This window comes from Phocoena phocoena, chromosome 10, assembly GCF_963924675.1.
Source record: "Phocoena phocoena chromosome 10, mPhoPho1.1, whole genome shotgun sequence".
NCBI classification, from domain to species: domain Eukaryota; kingdom Metazoa; phylum Chordata; class Mammalia; order Artiodactyla; family Phocoenidae; genus Phocoena; species Phocoena phocoena.
In genome coordinates, this window is record NC_089228.1 from 21,323,856 (window position 1) to 21,349,031 (window position 25,176).

The 25,176-nt window shown below is 35.4% G+C and overlaps 1 protein-coding gene across 2 annotated transcripts in view; it reads left to right on the top strand.

The window, feature by feature from the left end:
• Positions 1-1,009: 1,009 nt before the first annotated feature.
• The window catches only part of TMF1 (TATA element modulatory factor 1), a 28,158-nt gene continuing 3,991 nt past the window's right edge, over positions 1,010-25,176 (top strand). Inside the window, exons 1-13 of one of the 2 annotated variants that reach the window (XM_065885283.1) lie at positions 1,010-1,385; positions 3,853-5,057; positions 6,787-6,890; positions 7,541-7,667; positions 9,960-10,065; positions 14,257-14,399; positions 14,775-14,941; positions 15,239-15,395; positions 18,761-18,853; positions 19,568-19,724; positions 23,381-23,573; positions 24,418-24,487; positions 24,722-24,814. In XM_065885283.1, the coding sequence (XP_065741355.1) occupies positions 1,244-1,385; positions 3,853-5,057; positions 6,787-6,890; positions 7,541-7,667; positions 9,960-10,065; positions 14,257-14,399; positions 14,775-14,941; positions 15,239-15,395; positions 18,761-18,853; positions 19,568-19,724; positions 23,381-23,573; positions 24,418-24,487; positions 24,722-24,814 (2,757 nt within the window). In that variant the 5' untranslated portion in view covers positions 1,010-1,243. Of the gene's footprint in view, positions 1,386-3,852; positions 5,071-6,786; positions 6,891-7,540; positions 7,668-9,959; positions 10,066-14,256; positions 14,400-14,774; positions 14,942-15,238; positions 15,396-18,760; positions 18,854-19,567; positions 19,725-23,380; positions 23,574-24,417; positions 24,488-24,721; positions 24,815-25,176 lie in introns of both variants that reach the window. The other variant, XM_065885282.1, reaches the window with a different exon arrangement.

The following is a 25,176-nucleotide window of genomic DNA, read 5'->3' on the forward strand; positions in this document are numbered from 1 at the left end:
ATAACTTCTCAAGGGCAGAGTTTAAATCTGGCTATAAATAATTCCTTTATGGCATGGTTCCTTGCAGTGTGGTAAAATACTTAAGTGTAGGGGAAACAGGTGAGGTAAATAACCACATTAGGAAGAGTGTATTTAGAATAGTGGGGTCTGTGACATATTGAAGTGAAAATTATTAGTCAGAAGTGGCAACTGCTGCAGCTGACTGTTGCATGTTGGTGTACATATTTTTCAAAATCAGCTGGATGTCTGGATTTTTCTGTGAAATCTGGTTTTTAAATGTTGGTAGAATTTTAATATTATGGGGGCCAAACCAAACAGCTGCTGACTAGATTAGGAAGGCCACCAATTTGATTTGTTTGAAGAGCACATGCAAAAAAGTTGTATTTTAAATAATATGCACAGTACATATTAAGAGTAATAGTTTTAATGCTTCCCAGGTTTGTTTTGACTGAGGCCGACAGTGGACCTGTATCTTAAAGGGGAGATTGTGCCCTTGTCCTGATTTCTCGTTACTGTGGAAGACGGCTTTTTACTTGCTTGCATCAGATGGGCTGGATCAGGTCCTTTCATACGATGCCCGGTAGTTTTAGACAGACCCAAACCCAGAGTTCCTTCCTAAGGCCAAGTTGACACATAACTGATTAACAGAGGAGACGCTAAGTAAGAGAAACGCAAGACCCAAACTTCCTTGTTCAATTATTGCTGGCAAGGCTCTAGCTCTTAATACAAGAGCTATTTTCCAGGAAGGAACTCATTTCAGAACTCGCATATTCCTCCCGGAGGAATCAGCCCCTGCTGATACAGCCACAGAATTCCTCCCAGGGCTGACAGTCGCCGCACTACGTCTGGAATCAGTTTCGATAGGAACCGTTCCGCGTTCCTCCATAACTACGGGCAATCCTGGACCCCAGGAAGTGACGTCAATGTTCTTCGGTTCTTCCGTCTACCGGCGGAACTTTGGGCTCCGGGACTTGCCGGTTGTGTACGTGGAAGCAGCCAGCGCCTGCGCAGTCTGAGCCTTTCGTTTCATGTGAGGAAAACGCTGAGGGTAACGTCTCCGGCTTGGGGAAGACCTGCGGGGTCATGGCTCCCCGCTGACAGGGCCCGCCGAGTGGAGAAGGGGGCGAGGCTCTCCGTGGACCCTCCGCCGGGTCTGCGGCAGTCGACTTGTCCCGCGGCCTTACAGTTCGGTGCTGCCGCCGCCGCCGCCGCCGCCGCCGCTGGCGGCGGCTGAGGAGGGGATATGAGCTGGTTCAACGCCTCCCAGCTCTCCAGCTTCGCCAAGCAGGCCCTGTCTCAGGCCCAGAAGTCCATCGACAGGGTCCTGGACATCCAGGAAGAGGAGCCGAGCGCCTGGGCCGAGACCATTCCGTACGGAGAGCCGGGTAAGGGCGCGAGCGGCGGCGTCACTGCGCTCCCGCGGGCTTCTTTTCCGAGACCGACAGGTGAAGCGGCGGGGGTGGGGGAGTGGGGGCTCCCGCCTCGCTGAGCGACGGACTTAATGATCAAGTCCTGGTCCCCAGCCCGGCCCCAAACCCTGCTCTGGCCTCTCAGTTGATCTTTGCTCTAGTCCCGAGGGAGAACCCAGCCCTGGGTCCTTCCTTGCCCGTGGCCCCGGGTGGGGACTGACGGGGACCTGATTCGGTGGTCGTGGCCCCGCGCCCTCCCTCCACGTCGACCGCATCACAGGCCCTCGAACCCGGGCCGGCTGCGCGCTCGGGACGCTGTCCGAGCCCAGTATCGGAATCAGTCCGCGGGGACGGGAAGAACAGTCGCGAACACTTAGCGGGTGCTGCGCGCCTCCTGGGTTCTGTATGGCCGTCTCTCCTGAAACAGCTCCTCGAGTTCTGGCGCTGCCCTCCGTGGTGCAGAGACGGCGCGGCCCGTTCCTCTGGGCCACTCCTCCCGCGGGAGGGTCTGGGGGGGGCGCGGCCCGCGAGTTCCGGTCGCGTCGCGGTCTAGCCTCCAATAGTCTCGTCTCTCTTTCTCAAGAGTCCCTGGGCTTCACTTTTCAGGGATCTTCAGCTGCTTTTAGCTCTAAGTCTAAGCAACAGTTTCTCCTTTTTGGTGTGTGGGGTGCAGATTGGCCCGACTTTGGGGTTGTGAATCTCTGGGAGAAAGAATAAGTTATTCCTTACTACTCCTTTCTGGTTTCTTTTCCTCATTTTATGTCTTTGAGAAGTCAGGACCTAAATTTGAGGTGCATCGTTTTAAGATATTTTGGCTCATGTGTTTATGTCACCATCCTGTTACTTTTTCCAAGATGTTATAGGATCTTGGTGGAAGGAGCTCCACTTCCTTTTTTCAGGCTACCTACCCCACGTTTTGAATGTCTTAACTGTAAAAGAGACAGAATATAAGTTGTAAATGTAAGGATACTCCTTTTATGAAATCTGGGGCTCGAATCCTGCTCTATAATTCTTTTTTTTTTAAAATAAGTTATCCAGAATAGACTTAGGTTTTAGTGAAATGCCATAAATGTTGACTGATCACCTATGTTTTACGTCGCCGTCACTCAGAGATGACCAGTTTTCATAATGGAGTGATTTAAGTGGATATCACATAACCCTGCGATTTATATAAAACTTTCTCCAACAGGCAAATTTGACTTCTGTCATTCGTTGCCATGACAATAATTAATCAGCAGATTTTATTTTGTTTGTTCCTTTGTGTCTTATTTTGTTTTTCTCCCTTTTTCCACCGTTCTGGTATACTGAACAAATGGATGTAAAACTGTATCCCCAAGCTAAAATTGCCTAGTTATCTCCGAAGTCATATTAAAGGATAGAATTTAGTGTTGGGCTTGTTAGCTTTTAGGAGCTTTTAGGTACTTGTGCTCTGCCCACCAGCTTTTAAGTGTTTGGGGTTTGTGATGATTCTGCTCAGCCACTTTTGAATTTAGAAATGGAAGAAATTTTTTTAAAGAAATGCTTTAAGTATTTTAGCAAATATGCCATTTTTTGTTTATCATCGGGTTTTTCAGTAACATATTATTTGTATGACTGATAGAATTACCTTTTTTGCTCAGAAAATGGTTATTTTCTCCCTAGTGCTTTAAAAAAAAATCCTAGTGTAAACTGCTATCTTTGTCAAAAAGCAATAATTGAAAAAAAATGTGCATTTTTGAAATTCATATGACCTTCTATAATTGCTAACATAATTTGGAATTTAGCGAGAGAACAAAACTTTCTCAGAGTAGGTTTGGAGAGTGGGACTTGGAGAATGGGCTTGTCATTAAGTGGATGAAAATGAATTTGCCCTTTAGAAGTTACTGTTCCCATCAGTTTACTTTGATCTTTGAAAAAGGACATTTGTCACCAGTATTTTGGGTTCAGTTTTTGAGTGTTGCCATCTGTCTAGCTGATAACTATGTTTTATCATTGATATTACAAGAATAAAATTAATATGGAACTAATTGTATAGAAGGTAGATTCTATTTGCCATGACTACACATGAACTGTAAGTGAAGATACTGCCCATTATTATGAGATGCATCATATGTATCTTGGACTTAGCATTGGTTATTAACACATACCATTACTTCATTAATTTGTTGTAGGAGGGAATAACATACTTGCTTCTGGTAGGCCAGCTTCAATCTAGTCTTTCAGCTTTGCTCCTAGGTCCTCTTGGCAGATGCACACCAGTTTTCCTTTTTAAGGCCCAAAGTTAAACGATGAACTAATTAATTACGTAGTAAGCAAGGACTTCAACATGTCCAAATTACGGGTTGTATTCTGTAGGGTTTTAAAAAAACGTTTATATTGACTTACAGTAATGATTGTAATTTAAATGCTTTATATATAGGTATATTTTTTTCTTTTTTAATATATATATATTTTTTTGTCAAAGGAATAAGTCCCCCTGTCAGTGGAGGATGGGATACTTCAACCTGGGGGTTAAAATCCAACACTGAACCTCAGAATCAACCGGTAGCCTCTCCTAAAGCAATTACAAAGCCAGTTCGAAGAACTGTGGTAGATGAATCTGAAAATTTCTTCAGTGCCTTTCTCTCTCCCACCGATGTCCAGACCATTCAGAAGAGTCCAGTGGTATCAAAACCACCAGCTAAATCACAGCGACCAGAAGAAGAAGTGAAAAGCACCTTACAGGAGTCCTTGCACGCTGGACAGTCAAGAACAACTGAAGCCGCTGAGTCGAAAGTAGAAGACTCTCCTCCATTTGTATCGGGGGAAACTCTGGCAGCCAGTACTGTGTCTCCTAAAACTGAGGGCAAGCATGCAGAAACTCTTAATAAAGAATCTGATACAAAGGTGTCAGCAGTACATTTGAAAGTATCTGAAAGTATAATTCATGTGAAAACAACTAGGGAAAATGTATCTAATATGCCTACACAGCCTCTCACAGCGGAAACAAAGGACATGGCTTTGGAACCTAAGGAGCAAAAACATGAAGACAGACAGAGCAATACACCTTCTCCTCCTGTTAGTACCTTCTCATCAGGTACTTCTACCACTAGTGATATTGAAGTTTTAGATCATGAAAGTGTAATAAGTGAGAGCTCAGCAAGCTCGAGACAAGAGACTACAGATTCAAAATCAAGTCTGCACTTGATGCAGACATCCTTTCAGCTTCTCTCAGCATCTGCTTGTCCTGAATATAATCGTTTAGATGATTTCCAAAAACTCACTGAGAGTTGCTGCTCATCTGATGCTTTTGAAAGAATAGACTCGTTTAGTGTACAGTCATTAGATAGCCGTAGTGTAAGCGAAATCAATTCAGATGATGAATTGTCAGGCAAGGGGTATGCTTTAGTACCTATTATAGTTAATTCTTCAACTCCAAAGGCTAAAACAGTTGGATCTGTTGAAGGAAAACCTGAAGAAGCAAATGAAACATTAATTATGCCCACTGAAGAAACAGAAATGGAAGAAAGTGGACGAAGTGCAACTCCTGTTAACTGTGAACAGCCTGATATCTTGGTTTCTTCTACACCAGTAAATGAAGGGCATACTGTCCTAGACAAGGTGGCTGACCAGCCCGAAGTTCCTGAAAGTGAGCCAGAAGCACTTTCTGAGAAGGAAGATGTATTCAAGGTAACTATAGGAAGTAGAAGGGGATTTTTTGATGTGCTTTTCAGAGATTAAATCATTGGTTTATTTTTAATATTCCGTGATGCCCAATGGTTTGTACTGATTAAAAAAGACAGGCATTTTGCATTTAAGTATGGTGTTAAGGATCTTAAACTTGAAGAATTATTGATGCTAAATTATTTGAAATTTCTCGAAGACAAGTATGGTAGCATAAGTTGATAGTTCAGTATAACTAACCATAAAAAAGTTTCCATCTTAGGCCTTTACTGTTGAGTCCTTATCACCTTAATATTCTCTTTTGCTGGACTCATTAATTTATTAGTTTGCAAGGGACTGTCTTCTTATGTAAACAGATACCTTCACCTCTTTTGCAGATAAGGTGCTCAAACAAATCTAAATATTATATAATTTTTCTTATATCGAAAATATTTTGCATGTTCACATTATTTGTAGCAAATCTTGAATGAAAAATTTGGTCTCAGATCATTGATGTTTTTCTGTTGTTATTAATTGCTTGTTCGTTTTTTATGTTGTTTTTGATATTTCCTACTGATAGCTATCTTAAATGAATAAGAAAGGGAAATGTCCAAGGATCAAAAGTGTTGTTTAGGAATGACAAATTGCTTTCACCTAATATGTAAAAAAGGAAAGTGGTGTAAATTCTTTAAGTCACAGTTTTCGTTTTTCCTATGAATTTTAGGTGTAGAAATTGAGTTGGATCTGCCATCTTTAATAGACTCTTCTGAGATACAGGATATCTTGAAGAAATGTCCTCTAAGTGTCATGTATTGAATTATTTAAAGTAAAAAAAGTGCCAGATTCTGTTACCTAGGTTTAATATTATTCACAAACAAAATGCCATGCTCTAGCTATAATAGCAGTTTGAATTCCTAGAAACCAACACTATTTATTATTAATAATATATTTTTGAACCATTGTTAGAAGGTAAGTGATTTCTAAGTTAATCTAGACCTAAATCAGGTAAGACTTAATTTATTTATTTTTTAGTACAAAAGGCACCATTCCTCCCCTCATGCACAAGTGTATCACTGCTTAAGCAGGAATAAGGAATAAGATAGTCTAACCATCCCTTTTTGCTTAGCTTTATACTAATATATTCTGGAGATTTAAAAATTATATGCCTATCGATTTTCTAAAGTTAATTTCATTTTTTAAATGCAATGTATCATGCTAAAAATGTTGCATGTTACATGTTTGGGTTGAAGAATAATATGGAGAAACAAACACTTGTATATCCAGTACCCAGATAAGATAGAGAACATTAGTAGAAGCTTTGAAGCCCCTCTTTGATCTTTTTGATTGCATCTCATCTCCCTTCCTTTTTTAGTGGTCATGTACACTCTTCCCACATTTTTGCTATTGCAAACGAATTGCTGTAAATGTTTTCTCCTCTGAGGTACACCTAAAAGTAGAATTTTCTACATGAAGGGGTATGTAGATCTTTAACTAGATATTGCTTAACTGTTTTCCAAAGCGTTTTACCAAACTACCAACTACGTGGTTGTAGTACTAATTTATACCCTCCTACCCACTCCGTGTGAGTTCTTGCTGTTCTATGTCTGCTGTGTTCCCAGTTTTGTTTTTAATTCTTTTTATGAGATAATGCTGTTTTATTAATTGCAGTGATTTGGCGGCCTTTACTTTTTCACCTGCATGTAAAAATGGTCTTTTAAAGTTGAATGTTGGACTTTTGTGTATTCTTCTTATCCAGACAGTTGAATTTCTGAATGAGAAACTGGATAAAAGGGAAGCTCAGTTATTATCTCTTAGTAAAGAAAAAGCACTTCTAGAAGAAGCTTATGATAATCTGAAAGAGTAAGTACTTTACAAATGTGAGTAATTTTACACATTTTGTAGTGGTCCATACACTTGGTTATTACTTAAGAATGTTTTTTAAGTTAAAATGTTTTATATTTTAACTTGTTTATAATTATTGAGAATTGAATGGTATTTCCATTCCACCCTTAGAGATTACTTTTCTCCTCAAATTATCTTACTCTTTTACCACTGGCACTGAAGAGAGGTGTTTTGCAAAACAAAAACAAAAAAACCTCTTCCCTTTTGTTATTAATAATCTGTTAGTATTAGAGATTTAAAAGGTATATTTAGAGAAAACTGAGATTATAGTTTAAAAAAATACTGAGTACTAGTTTGCTTTAAGGAGCTGATTAGTAAAATGTGACACAATTAAGATTTAACAGTGAAAAGTTTTAGTTACCTTTTTGTAATTTTTACACATCATGTATTGGTGACATTTTCAATTTCTAATGGGTTTTCTTTGAAGTGTTTTAAAATAAATTAAGCAGGTAATTTTTCTCTTAAAAGTTAACAGGCCTAAAATTAATCTATTTTAGTAAAGTGTATGTTGAAGAGAATGTTAGTTTTTTTTTTGCAAACTGAACTCAGCTGTTAACTTTAGAATATATAAACAAGTATTTTCAGTCTCAGTATTATTTTAAATTTAGTGAAATGATCAGAGTGAAAGAAGAGAGCAGCAGCATTTCTTCCTTGAAAGATGAGTTTACTCAAAGAATTGCAGAAGCAGAAAAGAAAGTTCAGCTAGCCTGCAAAGAGAGAGATGCTGCTAAAAAGGTAATGGAAGTTTAAAATAATACTAAATAAACTCTACAGAGACATATTTTTTTGAGGAATGCATTATTATTTTGGTATGGGAAAAAAGAAGTAAGATTAAAAAGGATACCATGTAGTATATTAACACTTAAATTTTAGATTTTTCGCACCTCTAGGATTACAGACTTTTGATACTTTGAAAAAAATCTAAGCCAGTATTTGTATAATTTATGTGTAAGTCCTTGCAAGATATATAGCAAGGATCTTGGGAATAATTTTTATAAATGATAAGTCCATCAAAATAAAAATAAATAACACTTAAATCTAAATGGCACTCTATAAATTTTAAAAATCACCATTACTCTCATTTGTTATTTTTCCCTTCTGCTTCAAAAAAAAAAAAAAAATATATATATATATATATACACACACACACACACACACATATATATATATATATACTCCTTCAAGTCAAAGTAATTTTAAAATAAAAATTCCTAATGATTAGTGACATTGAATATTAGCATAAAATGTTGATTTATCCTAATGTAGGATTTCTCAACCTCAGCACTACTGACATTTTGGGCTGGATAATTTTATATTGTATGGGACTGTCCTGTGCATTGTAGGGTATTTACCAGCATCCCAGGCCCCTACCTAAAAGAAGCCAGTATCACCCTTCCCTCTTCAACCCCAACCTAATCCCCCCTCGGTTGTGATAATTGAAAATGTTGCCACATATTGCCAAATGTCCCCTTGGGGGCAAAATTGCTCCTGATTGGGAACTATTTGTTCTAATTCTTATAATTTGGAACAGTTGGCTGTTTCAGATATTGGTAACCAATTAAGGTTAGTAATTATTGCTTGTATCCCATGTATTATAGCATTTCTCAGTATATGCCCTTCTGAGGTTGTTTTCTCCCTTCTTGATGAATGTCAATGTTAATATTTATAATTTTTCTCTATATATTCTTACAGAAAAGAAATATGATATACTTCTATCTGCTTGGTTGCTTTAATTAGCAACTTTAATTAGTATCATTTTAGACACTAATAATAACCTGAGACTATCTAACCAACTTAACTCTTCGTGTTCTTGCTCTATTCCATCTGAATACAGTACAAAAAGTAGATTTTAAGTAATGTTTGTCTTCTGTAGTACACTTTGAATTATAGATCTAAAATAGATCTAAACCATTAATTATAGCTGGAAAAAACTTGGGTCCTACGTTTTAACACATTTTATGTGTACTGCCATGTATGAACCCCCTACTTAGGATTCATAGGAAATTCAAAGGTGAATTTAATTACCTTAAGTGAAGAGTTTGCTTTTCTACTGTTGGGAGACAAATAATGTCAACAAATGTATAGTAGTAGGCAGTTGAATAAGCACTTTGAAATGGTATCATGGAGGATGAATTCTGATCAGAGGAACTGAGGAAGATTTCATGGAAGACATGACATTCTTAACTGGACCTTGATGGATGAAATTTTGACGGTTGGAAATGGACATCAATGTTGTGGGTAGTTCAGAGCATGGGCTTTAAAGATTCACAGGCCTGGGTTTAAGTTATAACTCTACGACTTTATAGCTCTCTGACCTTCAGAGTTTACTCAAGGTTTCTTAGTCTTAGTTTTCTTATTTGTGTAGTTGAATAGTACAAGTGCCTCCCTCCCAGGATTGTTGTAAGGATTAAATGATAATGGATACAAAGCATGGTTTAAATACCTAATAAATGTTAGTTTATTTTAGCTATTTTTAGTTTCAGAGCATTATAAAAACCAAGTTTAAAATCATAGGACACTTTTCATATCACCATACTTCTCCATTGTAGTTTTAAAAGATAAAATATCTTAACATGTTTCTGCTGAATCTCTGCTTTATTAAAGTCGATCGAACCTTATGAAATTATGTTTTTTCTCTCAGTTCACAACATGTTTGTAAGTGCAGTGAGTGTCAGATGAGGAAAAGGAATACAGTGAAAAATGGAGATATACTAATTGAATGTTTCAAAAATAATGCTTAACCTGTAGAAAATATGTGTAGAGATACTCAAAAAGAGTATATTGTAAGTTAACTTCTTCTCATTTCCATTTCCATATTAAAACCTGTTTATGTCTGAATTCAGGTCTATGTCATTTTCAAAGTTGTTCACTTTTAATTAACCAAGGTAATATAAACTCAGGTTAACAGTACAAAACTTATGGATTCTTATTGAGAATGTGAGTATTTGGATATGGAAAAAAATTGAAAAATATGCCCAGAATGAGAGTAATGCTTTATGTTACTCATATTCCTTCTTTTTTAATTAGGAAATCAAAAGTATAAAAGAAGAACTTGCTACTAGATTAAATAGTAGTGAAACGGCAGACCTTTTGAAAGAGAAAGATGAGCAGATCCGAGGGTTAATGGAAGAAGGTACGTAAAATATTTAGTTGGTTATGAAAAATATTGTGAGAACAGGAAGATACCACGTGACTAGCTGCTGCTTCCTAATGAAAAAATATTGGAAGCAAGAACGGTTTGGACTTAAACCTCAGAAATGGTAGGCAACAATTCATGGAAGAATGGGGAGCAAGATGTAGAGAGGTAGAGGTATAATGTATGTAGCTTTTTGTTTCTAGGGAGGTAAAAAAGTAACTCCTTGAGAAATAGAATTTTGTGCTTCCCTAAGAAAGCTTCTAACAGGTTTTAGAGCCCTCTTTTAAACCAAGATATTTGAAAGTTATAATTCTGGAGTTTATATAGTATCTGAATCTCTAGCTTGGGTACTATGTGCTATCATTTTATTGTTCTGGCATTTGATAGTGAATTTTTTCTCACATTCATGTTTTAATTTTTTAGTTATTAAGTACTTTCTCTATGAAAAGATTCATAAATAACAGGGTTATGAAAATTAAAGATTCTTCATGAGATAAAACATTACAGTTGGACATTGAATTAATTTCTTTCTGTAATGTCATAGGAAAGAAGGTAGTTTTGGAAAGGATGGTTAAATAAATTTTTCTTTTTCTTAAAGTTTTTTAGTTACAAGAGTAATGCTTGCTACTTGCAGAAAATTTTGAAGTTATAGGAAGTATATGAAGAAATAAAAAATAGATCATAATTCAATTTTATAAGGAAATATTAATTTCTTCTAGTTCCTTTTTAATGCATTTTATTACATTTTTAAACATAATTAAGATCATACATCTAATTTGCAGTGTTCTTTCTTTTATATTTCCCTATGCTGTTAAATGTTTTGATACCATTATTAATGGCTGTGTTAAAGTCCATTATATGGATATACTATAATTTGTTTTACTCTTCCTAAGGTTATACATTTATTTCTAAAATGTTAATATTACAAATAGTAGTGGGATGAACATTTCTGTACTTAAATCACTGCACTTAAGTGAATTTCCAGAGTAAGTGTTTGAGGACAATTGGAAATAATCACTTCATTTGAAAAAGTTAGTTTTACCCAATTTTTCTTTTTCATTTATTCAGCTAATATTTAACAGTTAATATGTCAGATATTGTGTTTGATATAGTAATAAATATGACACATTCCCTGTCCTTTAGGAACTTATAGTTTAATGAGAGGGAAATATAGGTACACAGATAATTATAAAGCAATCTTAGCACTAAAATACATGAAACACATAATTGTATCTCAAGACATCTTGCAGTCAGATACTGTCTTGTGTTACAACATTAGAGACTGAGGGGACAGCTAAGTACATGGTTTCATAATTTAAAAAATTATTAAGAATATTAATATCAAATTTCACTTCGTTGGAATTTACTAATTTAATCAGGGAGTGAGCTGATGTTTTCTTTTGCTTAATGAACTTCTTTATAGAGAAAATAGAATGATTTCATCTATGGGTATATTCACATACTGCTTCTGTATACCCTAAAAGTATTTTTTAACTCAGAGCTGAAGAGCTGAAAGTCTCAAAGCTGAGAGTGCGTTACAGTGAGTAACTGATTACTTCATTACCTAGAGTCATCAACTGTTAACATCTAGCCACACCTCCTCCGCATCTCTCTGCAACGCATATACTACCCTTTTGCCAAACCACTTGAAAGTAGGTGACAGATATCATTCCACTCCTAAATTCTTTTTTTATCCAGCTTTTTTGAGGTATAATTGAGAAATAAAAGTTGTATGTATTTAAGGAGTACAATGTGATTTTTTATATATGTATATATTATGAAATGATTACCACAATCAAGCTAATTAATGTATCAGTCACTTCACACACTTTGTGTCTGTGATGAGAACACTTTTAAGATCTACTCTTCTTAGCAAGTTATAGGTGTACCATACAGTGTTATTAACTTTAGCCATTATGCTGTAAATTAGACCTGTAGAACATATTCATCTTACATAATTGAAACTTTGTACTCCTTGACCAACATCTCCCCATTTCCGCCACCCACTAGCCCTTGGTAACCACCATTCTGTTCTCTGCTTCTACAAATTCAACTTTTTTATATTCCACATATAAATGAGATCATGCCATGTTTGTGTCTGGTTTATTTCATCCTCTAGGTTCATCCATGTTTTCACAAATGGCAAGATTTTTTTTTAAGCTAAATAATATTTTATTTATATCTATATCTATATTTATATCTTACCTATCTATCTATCTATCTATCTATATAGATCTATCTATCTGTATCGCATTTTCTTTATCCATTTATCCATCGACGGAAACTTAGATTGTTTCCATACCTGGGCTATTGTAAATAAGGCTGCAGAGAACAGGGGTGCAGATATCTCTTTGAGATACTGATTTCATTACTTTTGGATGTATATATTCAGAAGTGGGATCAGTGGATCATATGATAGTTCTATTTTTAATTTTTTGAGGAGTCTTCATACTGTTATCCATAGTGGCTGTACCAATTTACATTGCCAACACTAATACACAAGGGTTCTCTTCACATCCTCTCCAGTATTTATCTTTTGTCTTTTTGATAATGGCTGTCCCAACAGGTGTGAGGTGACATCTCATTTTAGTGTTGATTTGCATTTCCCTGATGGTTAGTGGTGTTGAGCACCTTTTTGTATACCTGTTGCCCATTTGTATGCCTTTTTTGAGAAATGCCTATTCATGTCTTTAGCCCATTTTCAAAATTGGCTTAATTGTTTTTTTGCTATCAAGTTCTGTGATTTCTTACATATTTTGGTTATGAATCCCTTATTAGTGTGTAGTTTGCACATATTTTCTTCCATTCTTCATACTGTCTCTTCACTTTGTTGTTTCCTTTGCTGTGCAGTAGTTTTTTAGTTTGATGCAATCTCATATGTCTGTTTTTGCTTTTGTAGCCTATGCTTTTGGAATCATATCCAAAAAATAATTCCCAAGCCTTATGTCAGAAAGCTTTTCCCTTATGTTTTCTTCTAATAGTTTTACTGTTTCAGATCTTACATTTAAGTCTTCAATCTATTTTGAGTTGATTTTTGTATATGATGTGTGATGGGGTACCATTTCATTTTTCTGAATATGCATATCCCAATACCGTTTATTGATGAGACTGTCCTTTCCTCATTGTGTGTTCTTGGCATCCTTGTTGAAGATCACTTGTCTGTAAATACGTGGATTATTTCTGGGCTCTCCATTTTGTTCCATTGGCCTATATGTTTGTTTTTATGCCAGTACCACCATACTGTTGATTACTGTAGCTTAGTAATATGTTTTGAAATACGGATATGTGATACCTCCAGCTTTGTTCTTGCTCAGGTTTACTTCAGCTATTTGAGGTCTTTTGCAGTTCCATTTGACTTTTAGGGTTGTTGTTTCTATTTTTGTGAAAAATACTGTTGGAATTTTGATAGGAATTGCATTGAATCTGTAGTCTACTCCTCAGTTCTTCAGTCTGCATCTCTCAAGGACAAGTACACTTTTTTCTTGACGAGCACAACATCATAATCACATCTAAGAAAATCAGCATTAATTCAGAAGTGTATTCCAGCATGTATTGCATCATTTACCTCGTCTCTAAAAATAACTCTCATACCTGGTTATTTGTTCTGCCCCAAAATCCAATCAAAGTTTGTTCATTGCATTTGGCCATTATGTTCTTTTAGTCTTCCAGCAATCTAGGATATCTTTTTCATGATATCAAAGATTTTGTAGAGTCCAGTTGTCCCACTGAATGCCCCATGTTCAGGAATTTGTCACTTTCTTCATGATTAGATTCAGATCGGATTTCTAGTAAGAAATATAATAGGTGATATTGTGCACCTACCACTCCATCACATCAGTGGACTCATAATGTCAGGCTGTAGCACAATTAGTGATATCAAAACTGAATGTTTGGTTAAGATGGTGACCAGGTTTCTCTATTGTAAGAGCACATTTTTTTCCCTTTGTAATTTGTAATATGTGGGAGTGGTTCTTTAAGACTGTAAATATCCTGTTCCCACACCATCCTTCTACCTAGTAATTTTAGCATTCATGGCTTACGCTGTCCAAATCAGTTTAACATTGACTATTACAGCATTGTGATGTTTCAAATATTCTGTCATTTTATGTCACTGGTTAGTTAAAACATTCTATTCATATTCTTAGAGAATCATCATTATTTGAATTTATACTTTTTTGCCATTGCCAGGAGAAAAACTTTCAAAACAGCAGCTGCATAATTCTAACATCATTAAGAAATTAAGAGCTAAAGACAGAGAAAATGAAAATGTTATTGCAAAGCTGAACAAAAAAGTTAAAGACCTAGAAGAAGAGTTACAACATTTAAAACAGGTGAATATTAACCATTCTCTGCATATATATATTGTTATTACTTCCAATATGAACATATGGCCAGGGTTTATAAAACATTTGGGATGATTTATTGAGGTATATCGTTTGGGAAGAATTTTCCAAGCAATTTAATAGTGAATGTTGGGACTTCCCTGGCAATCCAGTGGTTAAGCTGCCACGCTTCCATTGCAGGGGGCGCCGGTTTGGTCCCCGGTCAGGGAACTAAGATATCACATACCCTGTGGTGTGGCCAAAAAAAAAAAAAGAAGTGAATGTTAAGATTCTTCTTCGTTATTATAATACTTGAGATTCGTGGAATGCAATTATTTCCTGTGGTGTTTTTTATTGAAAAATACCTTTGTTTTTATAATATAGGTCCTTGATGGCAAAGAAGAGGTTGAGAAACAACACAGAGAAAATATTAAGAAACTAAATTCTGTGGTAGAACGCCAAGAGAAGGATCTTGGCCGACTTCAAGTAGACATGAATGAACTTGAAGAAAAGAACCGAAGTATTCAAGCTGCTCTTGATAGTGCATACAAGTAAGAAAATGAACAAATGTGTAACTCGTTTAAAATCAGTTATCAGAACAGGATGTTGAAGAAACACTTTTTCCATTATCTGATCACTAGTAACGTTTATAAACTTACCTATATATGAACTTGTGACTGGTTAAAGCAAATTCGACAGAGAGTCCTCACTGTAGTCACTGCTTATTGTGTGGTGAACTCTTCCTCATTTTGTAGATCTCATGGAAATCTACCTGGAAACTTCATTAATATGGCCATGTAATTAACTATATTATTTTAACTTAAAAATCATCTATTTAATTTTTTAAGAGAACTTACTGATCTCCACAAAGCCAATGCTGCAAAGGATAGTGAGGCCCAGGAAGCTGCTCTAAGTCGTGAAATGAGAGCTAAAGAAGAACTTTCTGCAGCACTGGAGAAGGCCCAAGAAGAAGCCCGTCAGCAGCAAGAAACATTAGTGATTCAAGTAAGCATTAGATGAAAAATTAGTCTTCAAAATCTTTGTTTGTGCTTCTGCAAAATAAAGAATCTGTTAATTTGAATCAAACCTTATGTAGTGGCACATGTGTTACATTTTCTTTGTAATCCTGTTGGGCTCATTTTCTAAGAGTACTGGATTGTGCCAAGCTTAATCAATTGTGTGTTTTCTTAAACTGTTGTTAAAGTGATGCCTACATTATACCAGTATTGCTTACGTTTTGGGGGGAATTTCAGACTTATTTGAGAACACTATGAAATCTAGGGATGTTCTTACCAGGGAAATGCACGAATGCAGATAAATACTAAACATTGCATATAATTTCAGGAGAATCTGTTTAACTCCTGAGCTTATTCATAGCATCTGTGGGAGTCCATGGACCTCAAATGAAGGAAGAAAACCAACATTTGTCAGGCTTTGTCTTATAAAATCATCATTTGATAGATATTTGGGTTATTTACACTTGTAAATTTTACTTATTTATTTTTATTGAGGTGTAGTTGATTGATGTACAATATTATGTAAATTTCAGGTGTACAACATAGTAATTCACAATTTTTAAAGGTTATACTCCATTTTTAGTTATTATCAAATATTGGCTATATTCCCTGTGTTGTACAATATATCCTTGTAGCTTATTTATTTTATACATAGTAGTTTGTACCTCTTAGTCCCCTATTTCTAATTTTCTCCTCCCCACTTCTCTCTTCCCTCTGATAACGACTAGTTCTTTAAATCTGAGTCTGTATCTTTTTTGTTATATTTACTAGTTTGACAATTTTTTAGATTCCACATATAAATGATATTATACAGTATTTGTTGTTCTCTGACTTATGTTACTAATCATCCATGTGGTTGCACATGGCAAAATTTGAGTCTTTTTTATGGCTGAGTAATATTCCACTACATATATACCACATACTATGTATGTATACACACACACACCATATATATATATATATATATATATATATATATATATGTATATATATATGTATATGTATGTATATATCTCCATTCATCTGTTGATGGACACTTAGGTTGCTTCCATATCTTGGCTATTGTAAATAATACTGCTGTGCACATTGGGGTGCCTGTATCTTTTCAAATTAGCGTTTTCATTTCCTTTGGGTATATACCCAGAAGTCTTTACACTTTTTGGTTATTATGGATAATGCTGCTATAAACATTAATTTACAAATTTTTGTGTGAACACATATTTTAAATTCTCTTAGATATATACCCTTGGGTCGTATGGTAATCCTTTGTTTAACTTTTTCGGGAACTATCAAACTTTTCCACAGCTGCTGAACTATTTTATGTTCCCACCAACCATGTATGAGGGTTTCAGTTTCTCTACATTCTTGCCAGTATTTGTCATTGTCTTTTTTTTTTTTCATTATAGCCCTTTTAGGGGTGTAAAATGGTATCTGAGTGTGGTATTGATTTACATTCCCTTAATGATTAATGATGTTGAGCACCTTTTTATGTGCTTATTGACTATTTATGTACCTCCTTTGGAGATATTTATTTAAATGTTTAAATCCTTTGCCCATTTTTTATATTACCTTTTTATTGTTCATTTGTAAGAGTTCTTTATATATTCTGCATATTAGACCCTTATCAAATGTAGGATTTGCAAATATTTTCTCCCATTCTGTAGGTTGTCTTTCACTTTCTTCATAGTGTCCTTTGATACACAAAAGTTCAATAAATTTTGATGAAGTCCAGCTTACCTATTTTTTCTTTTGTTGCTTGTGCTTTGGGCATCGCATTTAAGAAACTGTTGCCTAATTCAACATCATGCAGGTTTTCACGTGTTTCTTTCTACAGTTTTTATAGTCTTAGTTCTCACATTTAGATCTTTTACATGTGGATATCAAATTGTTCCAGCACTACTTGTTGAAAAGACTATTCTTCCCTCATTGACCTCAATGCACTTTTGATTTAATTTCACAGGGATATGTAAAGCATTTACATGATTCCAAAGTGTGAAAGCTGTATAACAAAATATATTAAGATAACATTTACTTCCAACTTAGCCCCTCCCTATTCCCTTTCTTTGCTTGTAAATAACCATTTTATTAGTGTTTCTATTTGTAAATGCAAGAAAACATACATACTTACATTTACTTATATACACCCCACATATATATACATACCTACACGTATACACACATTTGTTTGTATCGCTCTCATCCTTCCTACATAAAATATAGTTTACTATTGATACTGTTTTACAGCTTGCTTTACTTACCTAATAAAACATCCTGGTGATCATTCCATGGTAGAGCATAGAGCTTTTTAAAAAATTCCTTTTTATAGTTCTATAGTATATCATTGTGTGAATATACCATTCAGTCAGTTCCTATTAATGGATGTTTGGATTGTTTCCGATGTTTTGCTGTTGTAAATTACACCATGGTCCTTGTACTTCTGCCACTCCCTCACTGGGATAGATAAAAATATTAATATTTTAAATTAAAAGTACTCGAACGTAATAACAAAAAATTGGGGGAATGGGAGATAGTATATGGGGTTACCATTCAAAAAATCATCACCTTTTACAAGTCCTGCCAGTTTTGTGTATTAACTTCTTGTCCTTATCTTCATGTACATATTTTTTATAATTGATATATATATATATATAATTTTATAGTTTTTTCATTTAAGATTAAGCTGTACATTTCTGCATGGTTTTTATGTTCATTTTAATTTTTATTGGGTGTATTAATGCATCCACATTTACAAAAATAAATGACTGCTAATAGATATTAACAATATTTCTTGTTTCGTTTGTTTTTGTTAGTCTAGCTCACAGTGTAGAGAACATCTTTGTATGTTTACAGATCTGCTTCCATAGAATAAATTCTCAGGACTAGGACGATCAGATGAAAGAATGTAAGAAGTTTGATGATTATGTTGCCATAACGCTTTCCAAAAAGGCTGTAGCAGTTTACAACCTGTGCAGCTGTGTATGAATATAGCAGCTAGATTTTATAGCTCATATAGCTCCTATCACATCCTGCATTAAACTGCGAACGTTTATGGATGCATTGTCTTTCCTCCTATATTGTATGGCAGTGGCTGGGCCTTGTACATACTTACATGCTTTGTGTGTGTGTGTGTGTGTGCGCACCTTATCGAGCTTTCCTAAGTACATATTGAATACATATGGCTCGGGGATTGCCTGAAGAATGGGATGTGGTAATCATACGTAAAAGCTCATTGGATAGTGAAGAGTATTATACACGAACAGTAAGTCAACACAATACAAAATATGTAGTTAGCAGGAAGTTATAGATAATATTGTGATATTGGTTGTGATAGTGTTGTTGGTTCTCCTAATACAGGTCGGGGACCTTAGGCTGGCACTGCAACGTGCAGAACAAGCAGCTGCCAGAAAAGAGGATTATTTACGTCATGAGATCAGTGAACTCCAGCAGGTACTGTCAGAGTTTCCCTAAACACAAATCTGAGATGCGTTTTTCAAGAAATACAAAATGACTCAGTGGGGTAATGTTCTTAGAGTTGAGAAGATTTCTCCCATACTTATCATTTGCTGTATTTTTGTGGCTTATGTGAATAAAACCAGAGTGGGCACCTTAAAAATGTATAAGAAAAGCCCTAATTTTATTTTCTAGAAGATAATTTTATCATGATAGATATGTAGTATATTCAGTGTTGTTTTTTCATTTGTAATGGCCGATTTATTAATTATTATCAGTCTCTGATTACTGTGGGGCAGATGAGCAATGCCTAGTTTTTATGCTACTGCTCTGTTAATTTCAGTCAATGAACATGTACAGGAAAAGGGGGAGAAAATGCCCCTCAGATTGATCTTTCTGTTTTTATAAATACTTAGAAATATTTGGATGAGGAGGCAACTACTGGGAGGTTTGGATGATACTCTTTATTATCTTAAGGTATTCAAAGGCTGTCTTTATCTTAGAAATGCTCTGTAAGGCACTTATTTAGTTACTATGTTGCGCAACTTAACTGTAACTTAAGGATTGAGTAGTTAGAAAATAATTTAATAAAAAATCATTTTATCTTGGAGAAGTAGTTTTTCCCAGAAATCTCTCATAAAGTTTCTTTGCTAGCATTTTTAGTGTTTTTATTGCTGTCAGTAGTAATGACTTAAGAATGTCATGATTCAGAGACTCCAGGAAGCAGAGAATCGAAACCAAGAACTGAGTCAAAGTGTTTCATCAACAACAAGACCGTTACTTCGACAGATAGAAAATTTGCAAGCAACTCTAGGGTCCCAGACGTCATCATGGGAGAAGTTAGAGAAGAATCTTTCTGATAGACTTGGTAACTGCTTTAGTTCTTAAGCTCAATGTAGAAGCCCTTCCATCTTGTTTTAGACTTAGGGTAATGGTATGAAATTGAAATTCACTTGATCTCATGGTTTCATTTTGTGTCTAACTTGTGGATTTTTACCTCTTCTCCTCTTTTACATTTATTTTCTAATACCTTAATTGACTCTTTCAAAACATTCCTTACACGATGTGTCTGGTACTGTCTAAAATACTTCCATGTCATTCTTACGTTCATTTTTACAAACTGTTGTGCTCAACTGTTTTCTTGTCCATTGCTAAGTCTGACCTCATTCTAGCTTGTCTGCAGTAGTGTAGGAAGTAGAGATCAGGTATGATTCTAGTCAGTGGTAGAATTCCAAGAGCAGAGATAGGTCTAAGTTAGATTAAGGTCAAATTCTAGTAGACAGATGCTGTGGAGTCTTAAGGTTCCATATTTTGCTTCTTAACAGAAATGCTCTAGGTTGCCCTTCTGTGCTGTTAATAAAAAGAAAATTATTCTTCTAAGATACTTATTCAAGCACAGAATATGTACATATTAGATATCCCAGAAGCTAGCAAATGGTGAAAAATTCCTGTGTCCATTCTACGCCTAAAATTAACTGTAATTTGAGAGACATCATGGTGTAGTGATAAAAGCAGACGTGAATGGGTGTCAGGAGACTTGGACTCAGGGTTTTTATGTTTTTTTTTGAATCACCCAGTCAGACAGTCTGGAGCAAGACACTTACCTTCTCTGGACTACACCCTGAAAATCATGAGGGGTGAACTAGATTAGTTGCTTTCAAACATTATTCAGTAGATCCCTTGTATGTCTTAGTGCTGGCTGTCATGGTGAGGGGGAAGCTTGATAAGTAAGCTGCTGGGCTCCCTCCAGGCTGTTTTAATGAAAGTAGTGCCTCCTTTATCTTTTTTTTTTGGCCCTTGTAGCTCCATGTAAGATTTTGTCTGGAAATAGATTTATCTGCTCAAAAAGAAAAATCACTGAACAGATGAACCTTCATATATTGTTTAATTTCTAGGTATTAATTTTAGGTCTATTATTTATCTTGGACCACTTTTTGAGACCCATTTGTTATGAAATATGTCATATTTGAAAATGACACCTTCTGAAACAAATATTTATTTAGCAATAAAATGAAAGCAAGAAGCCATTATTTTTGTGGCTTTTAAACTGGAGCCTACACAGCCTCAGGGATATGTGGTATTGTGCTGGAATGTAGGCAAAGCCACAGGACAAACGTACCGTATAATGCTATAAATAAGAGCATAGATACAGTATAGAACAGAATTTATAATGTAAAATAGAGATATTATTAGGTCTACTTTGGTGGGGAAAAAATATGAAAATTCTTGCCTTTGTTAAATCTCAGAATTTTATCCACTAGTCCTTTTTTTTAAATTGTAATTGTCAGTTGAGCTAACTGTAGATTCATATGCAGTTATAAGAAATGATATAGAATGGTCCCTTGCATGCTTTCCCCAATATCCATATGTTAACACTTTGCAAAATTATAGCAGAATATCACAATCAAGGTATTAACTTTGAAACAACCTTCTGATTTTATACTGATTTCCCCAGTTTTACTGGTACTTATTTGTGTATATATATGTATATGTGTCTATTGTGTATCAAGTTTTATACAAGTTTACCACTTGTGTAGGTTCATGTATCCATCACTACAGTCAAGATATTGAATAGTTCTAACACCACAAAGATCCCTCATTTTGCCCTTTAAAATCATACTTAGCACCCTCATGGCCCTCCCTCCCTGTCTCGAATCCCTGGCAGCCACTAATCCTCCACTTCTAAAATTTTGGAATTTCAAAATGTTATGTAAATGTGGAACTTCCCTTGCAGTCCAGTGGTTAAGACTCCGTGTTTCCATTGCAGGGGGCATGGGTTCGATCCCTGGTTGGGGAACTAAGATCCCACATGCCGCATGGCACTGCCAAAAAAAAAAAAAAAAAATTATGTAAATAGAATTGTATAACATGTGACATTTTGGGGATTGGCCTTTTTTGCTCAGTGTAATTTCTTGGAGATTCATACAAGTTCTTATGTGTATCAATGATTTAGTCTTTACGGCGGAGTGTTTTTCTTTTTTTAAAAAAATATTTATTTATTTACTTTGGCTGCACCGGGTCTTAGTCGCGGCGTGAGGGCTTCTTAGTTGCAGCATGTGGACTTAGTTCTGGCATGCAGACGCTTAGTTGCGGCATGCATGCGAGATCTAGTTCCCCGACTAGGAATCGAATCTGTGCCCCCTGCATTGGGAGCATGGAGTCTTACCCACTGGACTACCAGAGAAGTCCCTGCTGAGTGTTTTTCCATGTATGTAGCACATCTTGTTTAAACATGTACCTGACGAAGGATGTCTGGGCTGGATCTAGACTTTGTATGGATAAAGCTGCTGTGAACATTCATATACAGGTTTTACTGTGAACTTAAGTTTTCATTTCTCTGGATAAATGCCCAAGTGTGCATTTGCCAGGTTGTATGGGTAGTTGCATGTTTAGTTTTTTAAGAAAATGCCAAATTGTTTTCCAAAGTGGCTGTATCTATGAGAATAATCCAGTTTCTCTACATCCTTGCCAGCATTTTCTTTCAGTGTTGTCCCTATTTTTTCTTTTAGTCATTCAGACAGGTGTGTAGTGATGCCTTATTATGATTTTAATTCACATTTTCCTCACGGAAGATGGTGAATGTCAGTTTATCTGCTTGTTTTCCATTTGTACGTCCTCTTCGGTGAAATGTTTGCCTTTTGCCCATTTTCTAATTGGAATGTCTGTATTTTCACTGGTGAGTTTTGAGCCTTCTTTATGTATTCTAGATGCTAGTCTTAGATAACATGGTTTGCATTTATTTCCTCCAAGTCTGTAGCTTGTATTTTCATCTTTTTCACATAGAACAAAAGTTTAAAATTTTGAAGAAGTCCGGTTTATCAGTTTTTCTCGTTATGGCTCATGCTCTTTGTGTCAAACCTAAGTACTCTTTGCCTATCCCTAGATCCTGAAGATTTCTTCTGTTTTTTTTTGAAAAGTTTTATAGTTTGTTTTTTTTTTTTAGTTGAAGTATAGTTGACTTAAAATATTATATTAGTTTCCAGGTATACAACAGTAATTTGACATTTTTATAGATTATACTTCATATAAAGTTATGATAAAATATTGAATATATTCCCTGTGCTGTACATTACATCCTTGTAACTTTTCTATTTTATACGTGGTAGTTTGTACCTGTTAATCCCCTTCACCCGTTTTACTCCCTCCCCTCATTATATTTTGTTTTATAATTAAGTGTATGATCCATTTGAGTTAATTTTCATATGCTGTGTGAAGGTTAGTTTGAGGTTCTTCTTTTTTTTTTCCCTTTGACTATCCAATTGACCCAGCACTGTTTTTTGATTCACTACTCTGTTGATACATGACTCCACTTTCAAATTAAAATATTTTGGTGAAAAAAATGATAAAACACATATAAATTAAGATTTTTTTTGTCTCTGTAGGCAGGCCTGCCTTAGTCAATGAGTACTTACAGTTTTAAGTGTGGCTATTTGCATCATTAAAAGTTTGAAGTCAGAATCTACTTGTTATCTTGGCCTCTTGAATGTATGTATATGTGATTTTTCTTTTTTACCCTACAATCAGGTGAATCCCAGACCTTGTTGGCAGCAGCAGTTGAGAGAGAACGTGCGGCCACAGAGGAACTTCTTGCCAACAAAATTCAAATGTCTTCCATGGAGTCACAGAATTCTCTCTTAAGACAAGAAAATAGTAGATTTCAGGCCCAGCTAGAATCAGAGAAAAATAGGCTAAGAAAACTAGAGGATGAAAATAATAGGTGAGCATGTTTCTTGAGTGTTATTCTTGGTAGTTTCATGACATTTTAAAGCACTTTAAAAAAATGTGGTGTTGGTTTTTAGCTTCATTGCACTGAGAACTGAAAATACGTATTTTTAGTGTTTAAAGTCAGAGTCATTAGTAATAGGATATTATACCAAGATACGACCGGGATTCATTGAACCTTGCATAGGCTTTCAAAATTGGGTGGCATGTTCTGAATGTATTTGCATTTTCCAGAGCAAAGATTCATTGCTTTAATTAGATTTTTTAAAGGAGTCTGTTACCACAAAATAGTTTGAAGACCACTCACTGGAGTTGTTTTTATTTTACAGGGGTTTAAGCATTGTTCCAATCTTTCTAAATAAATGTCTGGGCTCTTTGGAAACCATAAGCTATAAAATCCATCTATGTGAAGTTATATTAAGGCTGTGATTAGGGGTTTTATCCTGAGTTCTTCCTTGGAATTTTACTTTAAAAAAAAGTGGTCAAGTAAAAATGATTCATGAAGTAAAATATATGGACTTTTGCAGACATTTTCATAGACCTCCCTAATAAGCCTTTGTAGAATCTGAACAAATTGTAGAATGGTGGTATTCAAAATTCTCTTTAGAAAAAAAAGTCTCTTTTTAAATGAAATCTTAATCCAGAGAACCAATAAATAAGATAACATGAAGTAGTAGTTCACTTTTTGAATAAAACCCAGGTCATCTGGAAAATACAGTTGGAAAATAAAGCTGATAATAAAAATGACTACTAAGTATATAACTGGAGTTAATAAAGTAGTGAGTTTTTAATAGTCTGTACTATAATCTTTTTTGTTTTAATTCCCTTTGGCTTAATAGGTACCAGGTTGAATTAGAAAACCTAAAAGGTGAATATGTAAGAACACTTGAAGAGACAAGGAAAGAAAAGGTATTTCGATTAGTGTTCGCTCACCTCTTAGGGCTTCCATTAGAGAATGGTTGGGGATGGTAGCGAACTAATGAGATGGCAAGATAAAATGGGTGATGTTTCTGCTTTTGGAACTTGATCTTTAGTAGTAAGACCAGTAGGAGTGTATACCTTATGTTCCTAAACTTTGAGATTGACTTATGATGGTGACTTAGTATCACAGAAATTATCTAACTGTATCTCTGTCTCCATTAGACACTGTTGAATAGTCAGTTAGATATGGAGAAAATGAAAGTTGAACAGGAAAAGAAGAAAGCAATTTTCACTCAAGAGGCAATAAAAGAAAAGGTATTAAATTTTGTTTTCTTTTTGATGTAACCAGTTAGTAGCTGTTGTGATTAATCATTATTTGTTTTGTAATTTTAGCTACACTTTATAAATACCATTTCTTATGTCTAAAATCAATAGAGTGATAAATTCTAGTAGTATAATCAGTGTTCTGCTCAGAGTGGGTCCAGAGTAATTGGAGTTTATGCAAAGATATCTGTGATTTCTAGGATTCGAATGACAGAACCTCTTGCCCCTTTTAAAATGAATTTTTGTGGTCTCTCACTGACTCTGATGCCCCTCATTTGGCCCATAGGCACCTTGGGAGTGAAACTGGTTTGTTCACTTTCTTTCTGGTTAATGAAGGTAATTTTTCTAAAGTG